A 19,556-nucleotide genomic window follows, 5' to 3' on the forward strand; every position below is an offset into this window, starting at 1 on the left:
AATGCCTTGGATCCTGTTCAGACCATCCACACACACCCAAGAACAGGACTCCAGGAATCAAAAGGTGGGCAACAGAGAGAGCAGTCAGAAAAGGTCAATGGAGTTTCTGAATTGGAGCATTTTTTAAAAGATACAGTTGGTTAGCTTCTTTTTAAAATGTAGAGACTTTAACAGGATAAAACTAAGCTAAGCATTAGACTTGGCTACTGCAGAGTTTTTAGCGACCATTGCAAACCCGTGGGGGCAAAAGATGGTTGGGGGGTGGAGGCAGTAGCTTTGTTGAAAGAAGAATGAATATAGTATAGGACTTGCAATACTTGAAGGTGTTTCATTCTGAGGATAGGAAGAGGGAAGCAGAAAGGACCTGGAGGATTTGGAAAGGAACAAGTTTAAAGTACAAATGGGTGACTAGACTTCAAACAAGGCCAGAGAGATCTAATGAACATAAATGCTTGAAGGTGAATAGGAGCGAGGCTGAGGAAATACAGGGGAATCAGGGAAGCTAGTTTCAGATGATTGGTATTTGAAGCGGAGAAGCTATAGCGGGTCATAGGCAGTGAGAGAGAGAGAGACAGACATCTGCTGTGGATGCTGACTAATGAATGATGTGCCGCCTGGGATGGCCATGTCAATTTCTGTCTCACTGGGTTTTGGTAGAACCTATACTGTTCATACACTAATTTTTTAGTAACCTCTACAGTGAAGACAGGGGGAAAAAGAAAAAAGGACAGGGGTGGGTCAGACATATTGGTAACCGCTTGGCCAAACTGCAAACGCATGAGGGGAGTCAGGGTGTTATAGGCATGGAGTTGAAATGGTTGTCTTGGGTCTGGGGTATCAGTCATTCTTGTGTTGAGGTGAGTGAATACTACAGACTGGCTAACTTACAAAGAATCAAGATTTATTTAGGGCTGGGGTTGTGACTCAGTGGTAGAATAACTGCATGTGTGAGGCACTGGGTTCCATCCTCAGCACCACGAGAGAGAGAGAGAGAGAGAGAGAGAGAGAGAGAGATCATGTCCATCTACAACTACAAAAAAATTTAAAAAGATTTGTTTAGCTTATGGCTCTGGAAGCTGAGAGGTACGGAATAGAGGGGCTGTGTCTGGTGAAGGCCTTCTTGCTGGTGGGGTCACTCTGTAGAGTTCTAAGGCAGCATAGAACATCACATACAAGAGACACCTCACCTGACTTTTAAACAGACCCACTTATAAAGTGACACCTGTTCATCCAAAAATCATGTATAGGTCCGTGTAGTCATGAGGGCAGCCCTTGTGACCTAATCACCTCTTCAAGGGACCCCCTAGTCCGCGCTCTTGGAACCTCACAATGAAGATTAAAGTTTAGCATGAGTTTTTTGGGGGGTACACAGGCTATTGCATCCAGGTTCAGTGGTGCAGGGTGCAAATCCTGGAAGGAATCTGGGAAATCCAGACAACTAGAAGTTGTATACATGATGTGCTTTGGAACAGGTGCTACTGTAAAGTCCAAGGTAGATGGTAGACCCCAAGAACAGATCTTACCACTCACCATTGCACTCCATGGGGCCAGGTTCTATGGTACATCTAATGGGAGTCAGTCTATATCCGTGCAATGGAATTGCCACCTTTTAGATAGTTTAGAAATTTTCAGAATAAATTAAATTATGTATGAATGACCATTAGTTCTGCTTCTTTTCAAATCTTAATCATAAGGCAGTTAGAAAGAAAAAGAAGTGCATTTCTTTCAGAGTCCCTTGATAATCAATGAGAAATTTAGCCTAATGATTCAATTTGAATAAACATTCTCTTCAAGTGAATTCATTTAGATTCTTTGTGGACATTGATTATTGATGAAATTTTCAAATGTGTGCTTTTAAGATTATTACCTGTGTTATTTCAATATAATTCAAAAGATTTTTTTATTTATACACACATACACACTTGGGAATCTCAATGGACAATGGGATTCCGAATGACATAAAATATTTAACCACAGCACCAGAGCCATTTGCAGTTTTAAAAAATAAAACAATATTCTAATGAATTGTCCACGTATAGCAACAAATCAGTAAGAAAGGACAAACCCGCATAGTGAAGTAGATAAATCAGATTTAGGCAGGCTAGTTTATTGAATTTAAATTGTGCCCAGTTGGCTCAAGAGCTATATATAAGCAATCCATCTTACGTTGTTAATGGAGGTTCTTGAAATCCACCTGATGTTTGCATTATTAAATTTCAGCCTAATGAGCTCTGCTAATACATATTGAAGATGGTTGTAAGGAGTAGAATGTGAATCTGAGCGGGATAATTTGAAAGAAACATAAGCCGAGCATTTTACATGACTCAAGGGGTATATCTACAATTACACATATAACCAAAATTGAATTTAAATGGAATTTCTATTATCCTTGTCCTTCTACTAGGGAGAATGAAGTGTAAATGAAGTAAAAGTCTTTAGAGTTACTGGTGGTTTGTTTTTATTATCTAATTTAATAGATTCTTGCAATGATACAAAGTGGCATAAAAGTTTTAATATTTCATGACTTTAAATGCAGTCTAAATGTGCATAAAAGCCTGTAAAGGGAAGCAGATGTCCTTGTAATTGGATATAGCACTTAATAGCACCATCATATCAGTTTTATCCTTTAAGAAAAGTGTTAATATTGACAGTAAAGAAAAATCAGACTGAAGAAAAATAGTTTTATACGAGGCATATATTTTCTTTAAATTCCTCCTATAAGTCAGGTTTTAGACTTTTAAAGGATGTGTTGATTTTGAAGAGCAAAACATATGCAGAACAAACTGAAGAGCAAGCATGCTTATTTTTTAAATCACAGTTTACATTGCCATTATCAGTATGATAAAGACTCATCCAAACTTTAATGCTGGCATGGTTTGACTCTTTTTTTTTTTTTTTTTTTTTTTGACGAGGCAATACTTTTTTAACTTAATATTTCATCAAGTATAATGCTATTAGAGACTTATTTTCACTTAGTTCACTCATCAGGCAGTGAGACAGCAATAAAGGAGAATCGCTCCTTTGAGACATTAATGCTTTGGAATAAATGATGTGCTAGAACAGAAATTTAATTAATTTACAGAGTATATTGATAGTCCCTTGTTACTGTGCTGTATATTTTTAATCTTCTTTAACATCTGTAGTAAAGTGTTTGAAAACCCTGCAGTCGAGCAACTAGTAGATGATTAAGTAATAAGGGAAGAGGCTTCTAGAGGGAGAGAATCTTCCTACCAAATACTGTCATACAAGACTAAAGAACCTCAGCTTGATGTGCAATGAGGAAGAATATGCTGGCTGATTTGATACCACTCCACAGACAGTGCAAGCTGCTTATATTTAAAATGCAAACGGTGGTTTACGACTTCCTCCAAAGTTGACAGCAGATGTCTGACACAAGTCAGGTGACTCATGGTGACCAGCAGTCTTCCTATTCCTAGGCCTTTGCCTAGCCTGTGCTTATACTCACTTTATTTTTTGTACAGAGATTATCTTGAACTAAGCTTCGAAGATTCTAAATAAGTATTTTGGATATTTATTCTGCATAAAAAAATGTACAGATGTATTTTAGATATTTAGCTGCCATGTGTCTTCTGACCACCTCACAGAAATAATTAACAAATTCCTATTTCCTTTTCTCAGTATTTTCGTGCATAATTAATAATTAAATAAAAAATGTATGATAAATAATATACACAAAATAAATACAGAAATTTCTTTGTTTTTGGTACAGCAAAAGCTGATGAAGCATTGAAAGCCAAAGAAAGAAACGAGGAAGAAGCAAAGAGAAGAAAGGAGGGAGGTAAAGGCCCATTTCATTGCTTTCCCTGGGGGGTCCCTGTATGGCATGGTTCTGGCCCTGCAGAGCCTGTGCCTGTGCCCTGCATGGGCCTTACCTGTAAGTACCTTCTCCGCCTTGGACGCTGCTCTTTGCTGGCATAAGACTGCCTTTATGCATCCAATGATAGAACTTAGAGGATATAAAATTAACACAGTAGAGCCGATATTGTTTTCTTTCCTTCTGACTTTTATCTTTATAATCAACACATTATCCAAATCAGTCATGGAAATAATTGAATTTACCCACATCTTCAGGAATATTTAGCAGTGAAGAAAAGCCCTTATCAATACAACTCTTTAAAACGCTTTTAAGAGTGAGTTATGAAATCTGAAATGGGAGAAATTAGCCATGGTTCAAATTAAGAAATGTTCTCTCCTCTCAATAACATGTGGGCCATCTCTCCACGTGTTATGCAAGTAAGCCTAATCAACTCTGTCTCTACTTTGGTTTGCTGTATGTGATTGTTGTAGATGTAGCACAGAGGCTCTACACACACTGTTACAACATTACAGGGTGAGCCCCAGGCAGCTCCTCCTCAGTAAGTTAGAGCAGTGATGTGCTTGGACCGGCCATCATGCTACTTTTGCAGAAAAACTATTTCCCTGAGCTTTTGGGAAGCTAAAGGCTGGAGTTGATGTATGAAAAAATGCTGGCTTTGAGTGCTGTTATCTAAGTCTAAAAGTTGGAATTTTTACCTTAATAATACATGTGTTTTACCAAAACAACCAGGAAAGAAATGTGCATGCTCAGCTTCTGGTTAGACACTTGAGAATCCAGGAGCACCTGAAGTGTTGGCCTGTGAAGGCTTAGAATTCCATTCATCTTGAGTCCCCAAAGCCACTCCATACAGAACCATGAAGGCTAAGTGACAGGACTCTACAGGTAGATGCCTTCCAACTATGCAATGGACTTAGGCCTGTAGACAGTAAACGTGTATGGTGATCTTACCTTATTTGACCCCCATAAATCCCAGCTTATTCTCTTATCCAGGATCAACTAATTTGATGTCATACTGAAAAAAGAAACCAATTCCAAAGGCAAAAGTCCTCAATAGATTTCTCTTCTTTTGACTTCTTAAAACATATGTATTGGCATTATTACTAAGAAATCTATTCTGTTTCAGCTACACTTACGGTGTGCCTGCAGGACAAGTGGCTATGATCCTAGATGCAGAGTAATCTAAGCAGATTTAAGTACTTTTGCATTATGGTTGTTCTGATCCATGTGTTTCATGAATAACATAATGGCCCTTGTAAAACACCAGGGTACTGCAGATCACAAGAGTAGTACTACTATCAACCAACAGTGAAAGTATGTTGCAAGTTTAATGGGCAAGGTCCTGCTTTAGAGGAGGGACATGATGATATTGACTTAAACCTTCAAAAAGATCATCTAGAATCCACTGCAAGCTCAAGGTTAACCCAGCAATGGCTCAGATGGTGTAAACTTAAAAATGAGGGTGTTATTTATTACCCAAAATTATGACTTTTGGCTGGGCATGGTGGCACACACCTATAATAATCCTCGCAGCTTTGGGAGGCTGAGGCAGGAGGATCACACATTCAAAGCCAGCCTCAGCAATTTAGTGAGGCCCTAAACAACTTAGCAAAACCCTGTCTCAAAATTTTAAAAGAAGCAGGCTGAGGATGTGGCTCAGTGGTTAAGTGCTCCTGGATTCAATCCCCGGGACCCAAAAAAGAAAAAAGATGTTGCAGTATTACTAATCTCATCCCATTAGTGCATATCTTACATAGAATCATCTTGATGCTGTTTTTATAAAAAGAAGGGCACTGATAGTAGCCACAGATTTCAAAAATTCTAGGTGATTTATTATTATGAAAATGTATAATGTCCTAGTGAAAGACGTTTTCTAAAATACTTTAGAATCCTACATTTATATGTTGACAATTGACATTTTAATAGTTTTTTTCATTAAATTAGTTCAAAGTATTTTTAAGAAGATACTTTGTTAAGAATTTAAGTAACTACATATACTTGAACATTACCTTGTGATTCTTTTAAAAGTACTCTTTAATTTAGCTTTTTTAACCAAGTCAAATCATCTTTGTACTTAGTATGTAATATACATTCAGTACCTGAGAACTTAATTTAGTACCTGAGAATAGTCGAAGAAGTATATCCCTATATTCATAGCTGTTTTAATTAGTATCTAAGTCTGTTGTCCTAACTAGAGTATAAATTCCAGGATTATAGAAGACCTAGTGCCCACAATGTTTAACATGGAATAGAAACTCAAGTTTCTTGAATTGTTACAGGAATGAATGAATAAATGAAGAGCCAATTTCTCTTTATTCTTTTAAATCCATGCTTAAGTGGCGCACCTTGAGCTTAGAGTGGATTTTAGGTGATCTGCTTGAAAGTATGAGCCAGTGACATCATGTTCCTTCTCTAAGGCAAGACCTTGCCTACTAAGTGGTGGTTCAGGGGATTGACAGCCATGCAGATGAAACCAGAAGGGTCAAAGTACTCCAATATTTGCTAATGGGGATTTATTTTTACCTGAACTCGCTGACTTTTCTCTGCAACACCACCTGCCAAAAGAAAAAATGAAAATTAGTACTGCAAATGTTGGGGAAAAATTCTACTGCTTAAATAACCTACACGGCACTAATTTCAAAAGATGAAAGGTATGTTTTTCATTCTTGAGGTTTCCTTTGCTTATTATTTTTAAGAAAAAGTAAATCATTTGATAGAGTATTTGTTGTTGCTGTTTGCTTCTAAAAAGATTTTAATGGATTATCTGAATACTTGAATGTTATCAAATTAGCATTTTCCTGAAAGTGATTAATGTATGAGCTACATTTATTTTATTTCATATAATTAGCGTAGCTGCAAATTGAAACTTGAGATATATCAGTATGTGTATGTACTTCTGTATTTAGAAGAATAATAATCCTTTATTTCCAATTTAAAAACCACTAGTAATTTGCTCTGTCACATCATTTATACAATTTATCTCTTGATTTCTCAGCATGCTGATATGCAGCACAGGGTTGAAAGCATTGTTCAAATGTAGACAAATGCTGTCTATCTGGCTCCTTTTATCCAGGCCCTGTTATCTCAAAAACACTATTGTTTTAGCACAGCAAAATATAAATTCATTCTTTTATGCAGTTCTTTCCTTTGAGTATTCTTAAGTCAATATCATAATTATGTTTGCAAGTATTGTGTCCAGGATGGGAGTCAAGTACTCACCAACTGCAGGCACCTGATTCTCCTTCCACCCTGTAAGTGTCAGGCCCAGTTAGAGTGCTCCTTGTGGTCCTGGGGAGCTCAACTGACTTCCACTGATTGAAGACCACTTGAGGTTTGGTGAAGAGCCAGCCCTCTTTCTTGAACCAGTTGCTCTGATTACTTTAGTTGAGTTACATAAAGGATACCTTTTAGTAAAGAGTAAACTAAGTATTTAAAGTTGAGGTTTATACTTTTCATTTTTAAATGGAAATGCTTTTCTTTTTAATTCTAGATTAGAGTTTAGGAAAAGTAAATAATATTAGAGTTCTGTTTTCTTTCTTATTCTTTGATCTAATATTTGAGTTTGGCTTTCTCGTTTTCTTTGTGTATGTTTGAAAATATTCTAACTACATTTTTAAAATAAATAATTAAAATTGTCTCAACATCTATCCTCTTGATTTCTTTCTCCATTACGGAATGCTTTAGCATAACTGCTTAGGTTTTCTTGATGCTATTTTTATATAATTTAGTATGCTTTGAAGGGTGCTAAGTTTGTTTTAAATCTGTGTATAACATAATAGTCTTTCCTTGTATTTAACTTCTTTCTAATATGAATTTCTTATTTGTGGTATAAATACAGTAGCTTTTGAATTCTTTTCCCCCTTGTGTTTATTCAAATAGCTCCATCCATCTGTTAATTTTTTTATTTCAAATATTTTTGTTTCCAAAAGCGCTAGGCAGCCCATTCTAAATTATTCATGAAAATGGTGGACAGTGGAAATGTGAACATAACAAGAGGCAGTCCAAATTAAGGCTTAGAGAATACCCAAGTCTCATTTGTTTAAGTTGAAATTCATCAACTCTTTGCCACAACTGATTGACAAGAAGTAAAACAGATCAGTCTTAATTTCTTCCTCTCTCCCTTCTTCCCTCCCTCCTTTCTTTCATTCCTTTCTTCTTTCCTTCCTTTTCTTCCTCCTTCTCTCCTCCCTCCCTCCCTCTTCTTTTCCTCTTTTCTTCCTGGCTTCACCAGATCTAAGCATCTGATTTCTCAGGGCCCATTCCCTAAGACCTTGCCCATCCCCTCTTGGTGCCTTTTGGTTCATGCCACTCACAGAGTGTGAACTTTTCCCTAACACCAAACACCCAGAGAACAAGATGAATGCTTGGAATTCTTATGCATCCTGGGTTTCTTCTGGGGTTCTTTATGCAAAGGTCAGAGTGAAGTTAAGAGGGAGAAGTTACAGGCACATGGGGTCATTCAGGAGTCACTGTTTATTCCACAGGCATGCTGGTATATGGTCAGAGATTAAAGATAGCCTTCTCTAGCTCTTGTCCTGAACTGGCTACCCCTTGTCATGCAGCATTGCTTTCTTAGATATTAAGTACCAGCAGAATGTCCCCACCTCCAACTTTGACTTTATTAGGTGATTCCATTGCAAGATTTAAATAAAATATGTCTTCAGAAAATTAGTGTTTCCAGGGCTGGGGTTGTGGCTCAGTGGCAGAGCACTTGCCTCACATATCTGAGGTACTGGGTTTGATCCTCAGTATCACATAAAAATAAATAAAGATATTGTGTCCATTTACAACTAAAAATATATTTTAAAAAAGAAAAAAAAATCAGTATTTCCTATGTATCAGGTATGATAATTCCACATCTTTCATAATGTAGTATTTTTTAATGTCTGCAGTCTTCTAGTATATCAGCTCTTATGTGAGAGTACTATCTTCTTAGAAGAAAATTAATCAAGCAAATTAATTTTCTTAGCTTGTTTGCATCCCTTTATGACATATTTTCCCTCCAGTTCTTTTAGTCAAAAACCACTCAAGAACACTCAGGCATTTATCCCACCATCTGCCTTATTTCCCTCTGCAGTTGTTTGTCCTGCATGGTCCCTTTGGTTCCATGTCTATGAGAGCTGATTGCTAAATATTTTAACTTCCACCTTGTATATCCTCCTATCTGTGTCATATTATGGAGCAGCACCTATTTGTCCTCAGTTCTGATGCTTCAATGAAATATGTGCTTATTTATTTATTTATTTATTTATTTATTTATTTATGTTTACTAGTTTTAGTTGATTTTTGTTTTAGTTTGTTTTAGTTTTTTAACAAAAATGATTCAGTACTGATGTTCAGCTATACTCTTATGGATCTGGAAGCCAGTTTAGATCCCATTTTGCTTATTTTCAGTTAAGATGTTCTTGTACATGAAATGCAGACATACTGGCATTTATTTAACCATTGTTGGGCCTCTAGTGGCCAACTACATTTATTCCTTAAATTTAAATATTTTCTGTTCTCTACGAACAAATTTAAGACCAACTCGAAGCTGCAGGCTTTCCATTCAACCCGATATTTCCAACATAAATTAAAGATGTGGAAGCTGACATACACTTCAATGCACACACCATGTGCCCCCAGGGAAGCAGGGCAGCCCAATGAACCCTGGTGCTCAGTGCAGGCAGCCCCCGCTCTCTCCAGCTGCAGCCAGGGGCTCCCAGGCCCGCGATCTTGGCTTGGTGGACAGAAAATGCACATGGAAGCAGATGAGTGATAACAACCCATTTACCTTATGATACAGTTGTGATAACAGCAAAATAAGGCTGTCTCATGTGCTCTGTAAGGTATTGGTTATTGCCCTGTTTTTGATCGTCTTTTTCATTTTAGCACAGTTTTTGTATACCTTACATAGTACATATCTTTGCTGACCTGAAAGACATGACTCATTCTTGCTCTATGGAACCTGTACTTAACTTAGGCAGGCATGACTAAGGAACTGGAGGTGGTAGCAGACAGTACAGGACAATACATAGTTGTGAATTAAATGTTTGGAGATTACTAAATTAGATCTAAGTTTACAAGATAACAAGATATCTTTTTTTTAAAAAATTAGATGAATTGAATTCATTGAAATTCTAAGTTCTTTATCCTCTTTTTCTTTCCAACATTAGGATGAAATTCATTTCACTTACCAAGTTTTCTGTGTTCTTATGGCAGCAGTTAAGTACTAGCAAAGAAGCAGCTCTGTTTGATCATACTATTCCTCTGAGAAAAAATTACTTTCTACGAATACACATTATAATTTTTCAAGTTAGTTCTAAGTAACTCAAATTTTAAAACCTGTACAATTTTACCTTTAAAATTTGTGGGTTTATTTTCTCAGTTAAGCAGCATTATCTTGATTCTATAATCCTGACATAAGAACACTCATTAGTGAGTACTCTCCTGCTTTTTGATTCAGATGCAGTTATTTTTAAAGAAGACTGGCATAGTTACTAAGAATATTTTTCAAGAACCAGATTTTCTAAATTTGTTTGTCACTAGCTATGTACTCAATTTCTTTATTTGTGTGATGAAGCTATGGAAATTATCAACTCACCAGAGTTAATATATGTAAATCACTTCAAATAGTTCCTAGCAGGTAATACCTATTATAAAGTACTCTGCCATACTTTTTTCCTTCATAAAATTATACTAATTTTTACCTTCATAGCATCCCTAATATTTTAGTATAAAAATATAAGATACTCTTATATTCTTTCTTTATATGTGTGTGTGTGTTTTAGTTGTAGATGGAGGCAATACCTTTATTTTGTTTATTTACTGTTATGTGGTGCTGAGGATTCAACCCAGTACCTCACATGTGCTAGGCAAGTGCTGTACTACAGAACTACAACCCAAGCCCCTTGTATTCTTTAACACTTAAAAATGAATATTCATTTAATTTCTTTTGTCTGTCTATATGCTCTGGCCAGGGTTTCAAGAACTATGTTAAACAGAAGTGGTGAAAGAGGGCATCCCTATCTTGTTCCAGTTTTTAGAGGGAATGCCTTTAATTTTTCTCCATTTAGAATGATGTTGGCCTGAGGCTTAGCGTAGATAGCCTTTACGATGTTTAGATATGTTCCTGTTATCCCTAGTTTTTCTAGTGTTTTGAACATAAAAGGGTGCTGTATTTTGTTAAATGCTTTTTCTGCATCTGTTGAGATGATCATATGATTCTTATCTTTAAGTCTATTAATGTGATGAATTACATTTATTGATTTCCATATGTTGAACCAACCTTGCATCCCTGGGATGACTCCCACTTGATCGTGGTGCACAATCTTTTCGATATGTTTCTGTATTCGATTTGCCAGAATTTTATTGAGGATTTTTGCATCTATGTTCATTAGAAATATTGGTCTAAAGTTTTCTTTCTTTGATGTGTCTTTCCATGATTTTGGGATCTGGGTGATATTGGCCTCATAGAATGAGTTTGAAAGTGCTCCCTCTTTTTCTATTTCCTGAGGAAAAGAAGAACTTAAATTAGCACTACTTGTTACGATATGATTTTATACCTAGAAGAGCCAAAAAGCTCCACCAGAAAACTTCTAGAACTAGTAAATTAATTCAGCAAAGTAGCAGGATATAAAATCAACACCCATAAATCAAAAGCATTTCTGTATATCAGTGACAAATCCTCTGAGAAGGAAATGAGGAAAACTACCCCATTTACAATAGCCTCAAAAAAAAAAAAAACAAAAACTTGGGAATCAACTTAATGAAAGAGATGAAAGATCTATACAATGAAAACTACAGGACCCTAAAGAAAGGAAATCAAAGAAGACCTTATAAGATTGAAAAGATCTACCTTGCTCTTGAATAGGCAGAATTAATATTTTCAAAATGACCATATTACCAAAAGCACTCTACAGATTTAATGCAATTCTGATCAAAATCCCGATAGCATTTGCCGCAGTCTGGCTGGGCACAATTCAGGAGCCACTTGTCAAAAGAAACGAACTTTATTTTTAGAACACACACACCGCACCACACAGCTCTTCAGGAAAAACCCTCAGAGCCCAACTGCCACCACCGGCTTCCCACAAGCCTCTCAACCTCCCCTACTCCTCCTGCTCTTGAGGCTGATTGGCTGGGTCGTGTGGGCAGAGCCAAAAAAAGTCCCCCAATGAGCAGCTCCGTAGTCTGAAAGGGCTGGGAAACAGCCCAATGAGCATCACCGCAGAGGAGCCAATCAGTTGGCAGCTAGAAGTTTGCTGGGGCCGCTGTGAGCCAATCATCAGCTGGCAGCTGGAAGTTTGCTGGGGCCCCTTCAGCTGTGGCTCTCAACATCTCCCCCAGCAGCATTCCTCATGAAATTCATCTGGAAAAATAAGAGACTCAGAATAGCTAATTTTATTAGATCATAATGGAATGAAATTTGAAATCAATGATAAAATAAAAAATAAAAATTACTCCAACTGCAATCCCTTAGCAGGAAGAGTAAAACAGGTGGCATCACTATACCAGACCATGAACTATACTATAGAGAAATAGTAACAAAAACAGCATTGTATTGGTACCAAAACAGACTGGTAGACCAATGGTACAGAATAGAGGAAACAGAGACTAACCCACAAAATTACAATTATCTTATATTAGACAAAGGTGCCAAAAACATGCATTAGAGAAAAGATAGCCTCTTCAACAAATAGTGCTGGGAAAACTGGAAATCCATATGCAACAAAATTAAATTAAACCCTTATCTCTCACCATGCACAAAACTCAAAAGTAGATCAAGGACCTAGGAATTAAACTAGAGATTCTGTGTCTAATAGAAGAAAAAGTAGGCCCTAATCTCCATCATGTGGGATTAAGCCCCATCTTCCTTAATAAGACTCCAGTAGCACAAGAATTAAAACCAAGAATCAATAAATGGGATGGATTCAAACTAAAAAGTTTCTTCTTAGCAAAAGAAGCAACCTGTGAGGTGAGCAGAGAGCCTACAGCCTGGGAGCAAATTTTTACCCCTCATATATCAGATAGAGCACTAATCTCTAGGGTATATAAAGAACTCAAAAAGCTAAACACCAAAAAAACAAATAACCCAATCAATAAATGGACCTAGAACCTTGAACAGACACTTCTCAGAAGAGGATATACAATCAATTAAAAAATATATGAATAAAAATGTTCATCATCTCTAGCAATTAGAAAAATGCAAATCAAAACTACTCTAAGATATCATCTCACTCCAGTAAGAATGGCAGGTATTATGAAGACAAACAACAATAAGTGTTGGCAAGGATGTGGAGGAAAAGGTACACTCATACATTGCTGGTAGGACTGCAAATTGGTGCAGCCAATATGGAAAGCAGTATGGAGATTCCTTGGAAATCTGGGAATGGAACCACCATTTGACCCAGCTATTATACTCCTCGGTCAATATCCAAAGGACTTAAAATCAACATACTACAGGGACACAGCCACATCAGTGTTTATAGCAGCACAATTCACAAAAGCTAAACTGCAGAACCAACCTAGATGCCCTTTAGTAGTTGAATGGATAAAAAAAAAAGTGGCATATATACACAATGGAATTTTACTAAGCAGTAAAAGAGAATAAAATCATGCCATTTGCAGGTAAATGGATGGCGTTGGAGAAGATAATGCTAAGTGAAGCTAACCAATCGCAACAAATCAAATGCTGAATATTTTTTCTGATGTAAGGAAGTTGATTCATAGGTAGGGTAGGGATGGGGAGCATGGGAAAAATAGACGAACTCTAGATAGGGCTGAGGGGTGAGAGGGAAAGGGAGGGGGTAGGGAGTTAGCAAGGATGGTGGAATGTGATGGACATCATTACCCAAAGTACATGTATGAAGACAAGAATTGGTGTCAACATACTTTATATACAACCAGAGATATGAAAAAAATGTGCTGTATATATGTAATAGAATTGTAACGCATTCCGCTGTCATTTACTTTTTAAAAAATCAACAAAATAAATAAATAAATGATATCCAGGGGCTAGGGTTGTGGCTCAGTGTTAGAGCTCATGAGTTAGCATGCGTGAGTCACTGGGTTCAATCCTCAGCACCACCTAAAAATAAAATTAAAAAGTATTGTATCCACCTACAACTAAAAAATAAATGTTTTTAAAAAATGATATACGGGGCTGGGATTGTGGTTTAGTGGTAGAGTACTTGCCTAGGATGTGTGAGGCACTACATTCAATTCTCAGGACATATAAATAAAAGAATAAAATAAAGGTCCATCAACATCTAAACAAAATTTCTTATTGTTTAATTTTTTGAGTTCTTTGTATACTCTGGATATTAGGGCTCTATCTGAAGTGTGAGGAGTAAAAATTTGTTCCCATGATGTAGGCTCCCTATTTACCTCTTTTATTGTTTCTCTTGCTGAGAGAAAACTTTTCAGTTTAAGTAAGTCCCATTTGTTGATTTTTGTTATCAACTTTTGTGCTATGGGTGTCCTATTAAGGAATTTGGAGCCCGACCCTACAATATGTAGATCGGAGCCAACTTTTTCTTCTATCAGACGCAGAGTCTCTGATTTGATATCTAGCTCCTTGATCCACTTTGAGTTAACTTTTGTGCATGGCGAGAGGAGGGGATTCAGTTTCATTTTGTTGCATATGGATTTCCAGTTTTCCCAGCACCATTTGTTGAAGATGCTATCCTCCCTCCATTGCATGCTTTTAGCTCCTTTATCAAATATAAGATAGTTGTAGCTTTGTGGATTAGTCTCTGTGTTCTCTATTCTGTACCATTGGTCCACCCTCCTGTTTTGGTACCAGTACCATGCTGTTTTTGTTACTATTGCTCTGTAATATAGTTTTAAGTCTGGTATCGCTATACCGCCTGATTCGCACTTCCTGCTTAGAATTGCTTTTGCTATTCTGGGTCTTTTATTTTTCCATATGAATTTCATGATTGCTTTCTCTATTTCTACAAGAAATGCCGTTGGGATTTTGATTGGCATTGCATTAAACCTATAGAGAACTTTTGGTAATATCGCCATTTTGATGATGTTAGTTCTGCCTATCCATGAACAGGGTATATTTTTCCATCTTCTAAGATCTTCTTCTACTTCTCTTTTTAGGGTTTTGTAGTTTTCATTGTATAAGTCTTTCACCTCTTTTGTTAGGTTGATTCCCAAGTATTTTATTTTTTTTGAGGATATTGTGAATGGAGTGTTTTTCCTCATTTCCGTTTCAGAAGTTTTGTCGCTGATATACAGAAATGCCTTTGATTTATGCGTGTTGATTTTATATCCTGCCACTTTGCTGAATTCATTTATTAGTTCTAGTAGTTTTTTTGTAGACCCTTTTGGGTCTTCTAGGTATAGAATCATGTCATCTGCAAATAGTGATAATTTAAGTTCTTCCTTTCCTATTTTTATGCCTTTAATTTCTTTCGTCTGTCTAATTGCTCTGGCCAGTGTTTCGAGAACTATATTGAATAGAAGTGGTGATAGAGGGCATCCCTGTCTTGTTCCAGATTTTAGGGGGAATGCCTTCAGTTTTTCTCCATTCAGAATGATGCTAGCCTGAGGCTTAGCATAGATAGCTTTTACAATGTCGAGGTAAGTTCCTGTTATCCCTAGTTTTTCTAATGTTTTGAACATAAAGGGATGCTGTACTTTGTCGAATGCTTTTTCTGCGTCTATTGAGATGATCATATGTTTCTTATTTTTAAGTCTATTGATGTGGTGAATCCATATGTAGATCAATGAGACTAGATCCCCTATCTCTCACCCTGCAGAAAAGTCAACTCAAAATGGAGTGAAGCCCTAGGAATCAGACCAGAAACTGTGTGACTCCTAGAAACAAATGTAGGGTTAATACTCCAGCCTATAGGCTCAGGAAATGACTTTCTCAATCGAACTCCTAAAGCTCAGGAAATAATGCAAAGAGTTAATAAACAAGATAGCATCAAGTTGAAAAGCTTTTGCACAGTAAAGAAAACAATTAGGATGTGAAGAGAGAACCTAGAGAATGGGAGAAAATCTTTGCTAAGTACTCTTCTAACAGAGGATTAATATCTAGTATAAATAAAGAAAAAAATCAAATAACAAAATTAATAAATAGGCAAATGAATTAAACAGATACTTCTCAATAAATGCAAATTGCTAACAAATATATGAAAAAATGTTCAACATCACTAACAATTAGGGAAATGCAAATCAAAACTACACTAAGATTCGTCTCACACAGGTCAGAATGGCAGTCATCAAGAATAAAAATTATAAATGCTGGAGAGGATATGGAGAAAAAGAAACACTTTTACACTCTTGATGAGATTATAAATTAGTACAACCACTATGGAAATCAGTATGAAGGTTTCTCAAAATACTAGGCATGAAACCATACTATGATCCAGCTGTTCCACTCCTTGGTATTTATCCTGAAGAAGTCAAGTCATCATTACAATGATATGCATATGTTCATGTCACTGAAGTGGTCAATTAGTCACTCGGCTACCTCAGTCGCGGTGGGTAGAGACACGGAATCAACACACAGCCTCCGGGAGCTGGTGAGAAAACTGGCTGGTGACAAACCTCAGTCAATGTCCAGTAGCTCAGTTCATTTTTGGAATGCACACAACTGTTATAGGGTTCAAGTGTGGTGTGCCTGACAATCATACATAAGCAAGATAATATCCATAAGCCAATCATCTTCTGCCTAATGTAACCACACTGTGAGGAAACTCTAAATATTGCTGTCGTGGTGGAAAGCAATCTGGAAGGGTCTTTGTCCCTAAGGGAAGGGGCTTATTGAGTCAGGGATTTCATGCCCTGAAGCCCCTGATCTCGGTTTCCTGGCCCGGTAGTTTGGCAACGCTACCCACAAGTGCTGAGGGTGTGATTCCACTGACGGCTGGCTAGAGCAGAGCACCCCATCCTGCAGGTGGTCCTGTCATGCCTGAACGAATGTGGATTCTTCAAGCACTCCGAGCTGCTTGTAGCTGTTAGCTGCGACTGAAAGTTATTCCAACAATGATATATACATACCCATGTTTATAGCAGCATAATTCACAATAGCCAAACTATAGAATCAGCCTAGATGTCCATTAATGGGTAAATGAATAAAGAAAATATGGTATATGTACACCATGGAGTTCTTTTACTCAACCATAAAGAAGAATGAAATTATGTCATTTGCAGGAGAATGGATACAACTTAAGAGCATTACATTTAAGTGAAATAAGCCAGATTCAGAAAGTTAAAGGCCATGTTTTCTCATATGTGGAAACTAGGGCAAAGAAAAAGAAGGTGTGCAGGTGGTATGAATCGCATGAAAATGAAAGAAATATCAGTACAATAGTGGCGCTCAGGGGAGGGAGGAGGGATGGGGCAAGAGGAGCAAGGGGAATTAAATTAATCAAAGTACATTGTATGCATGTATGAATATGTCACAATGAAATCCACTCTTGTAAATAATTATTATGCCTCAATAATTTTTTAAAAAGTCTTTTTTAAAAAAATGGAAAACTCCACCTAACAGTAAGATCTAATCAAAAGTTGAATAGTAGGTAAAATTTTCACTAAAATTAATTTGGACAAAAGTGTTTCTCAAAATTTTAAAAAAGCATCTGAAAGTATATAGTTCACAATTATTTAATATATTGTAACTTTTATTTTAGAAGTTTCTGTGAATCATTTTGCACATGTCAATTTCATTTAAGAAAGACTAATACCACACACAGAAGTGATTCTATCCACAGGTTCATTTTGCTGGGCCTGGTCCAACAAGCTCAGCTACTGGGAGCCAGTTCTTGGTTGTGATTATGTCAGGCTGCCAGCATGAGGGGAGACACCTAAGTATATGCTGAGCCAGGAGACCCATGTCCACTTGCTCCAAAAGCTGTGTCATGTGTTTAATCATTAGTTTAAAAGTAGGCCAAGAACTATAATGTTAAGGTTTTTACATTTAGCCCAATCATCCAAAAGTCTATTCCAACATCTAATTTTAGAAGTGTCACTGCAAGAGTGCATTTATAGGAAAATGTACTTCGAAAGTGGGTTCTGTGGTGCACATGTAATTCCTGTCAATGGAATCAGTGAATCATACCATACAAAGCCTCATACCATGCCATGTTTTTCAGTGAAATGAAACAATATGGTAATGATTGATAGAAAGATTGTAGCTAATGTCTGCCTACATTGCATTTGAGAGTTCTATACTTGTTTATTAAGAAGAAAACATGGTGAGTTGAGTAAGCTGGAATCTTATTTACCTGTGAAGTTATTGTACATTTATTCATTATTATTATTGTTGTTTGCAGTGCTGGGGATCAAACCCAGGGCCTTGTGCATGCTAGTTGAGTTCTCTAACACTGAGCTAAACCCCCAGCTCTGTCTTACATTTAATTTTTAGCAGAAATACTTAGGAGATATGATTGTTTTCTAAAGATCAAACAACAGACTAAAGGCAGGTTAATGAGTGCATGAGTCAGGGTGTCTTCACTCAAGATTACAGCTGGGCAGGACAGCCACACCTGTCATCCCATTGGCTTGGGAGGCTGAGGCAAGTTCAAGGCCAGCCATAATAACTTAGTGAGGCCCCGTCTCAAAGTAAAAAATAAAAGTGGCTGGGGATGTGGCTCAGTGAAGTACCTGTAGGTTCAAGCCCTAGTGCAAAAAAAAAAAGATGAAAACTTGGCTGAGTGAGAGCACCCTACCTTGTCTGTAGAGTTAGGGGATCTGGAAATAAGAAGTGCATGCAGAAGAAATAGGGTGAGTGCCAGGTTTCTGTTCTTGCAACTAAAAGGCTCAGGGTTTACTCCAGTTGAACTTGGCTTACTGGGCTGCGCAAAATAACCACACAAGAGACACAAATACCTTTTTCTTTGGGGTCGCTGTGATGGCTCCTCTGACCTTAAAGGTCTGAAGGAAGAGAGAGAGTGAGAGCACGTGCTGACCCCTTTTATTGAGGAGAAGCTATTCAAATGAGGCAAGGGGTCAGGTTTCAGGGGGCTGAGTCTATCTTCATGATGTCCACTGTCAGCAGGTTGATTGACATCTGGGTAGGCCACACCCAAGGGCACAGTAAGAAAAGGGGACACACACAAGGCACTTCCATGGAAGATTCTGTCCTAAACAGGGCAAGGGGTTATATTACAAAGGAACAGGTGAGCATAGCTCCACCCATGGGGCTGTAGCAAGACACACCCATGCATGAGACATAGATCCTGGAACCCAAGAAGGGTGGAGAAAGCTCTGCCACATTTCTGTGACTGAGAGCCTCAGCACTCAGCCAGGGAGTGTGACTCAGTCACGTGTGAGGTTGGTCTCCCACAGGTGAGATTCAAATATTATTTGAAATACATATACTTAGCATTAGTAAGTCAAATTTACTAGTAATTTAGTGATGGCAGAATATGTTCACTGTAACATATTATTGCTTCCATTAAAAGAAATAATGGCCAACACCCAGTTTGAGTGTATATAAATGTTGATCTCCCACAGCATACCTTCTAGTTAGTGTTTGGCCATTAGATATACGACTATAACAAATTCAGAAATGGATACCCTAAGGGCATTAAATTATTGATTACACATCAATACATATTGTAAATAATGAAGTCAAATGTGGTTTCTAAATAGAACATTTTATCCCAAAGATATTTTCTTTTCCTAAGTATACTATTATCCTTACTGGCAGACTGACGGACTTCATCTGGCTCTCAGCAATTCAGAATGAGCATCCAGGAAGAAATCTATTACTGAA

At 37.3% G+C, this 19,556-nt stretch overlaps 1 protein-coding gene across 1 annotated transcript in view; it reads left to right on the forward strand.

The window, feature by feature from the left end:
- The window catches only part of Rsrc1 (arginine and serine rich coiled-coil 1), a 393,370-nt gene that overhangs the window by 319,083 nt on the left and 54,731 nt on the right, over positions 1–19,556 (forward strand). The window contains exon 7 of the mRNA XM_046431492.1: positions 3,731–3,799. Within this exon, the coding sequence (XP_046287448.1) occupies positions 3,731–3,799 (69 nt within the window). The remainder of the gene's footprint in view (positions 1–3,730; positions 3,800–19,556) is intronic.

Source organism: Marmota monax, unplaced genomic scaffold, assembly GCF_021218885.2.
Source record: "Marmota monax isolate L192 unplaced genomic scaffold, Marmota_monax_Labrador192_F-V1.1 WCK01_AAM20220418_F8-fsc00022, whole genome shotgun sequence".
In the NCBI taxonomy this organism is placed as follows: Eukaryota; Metazoa; Chordata; class Mammalia; order Rodentia; family Sciuridae; genus Marmota; species Marmota monax.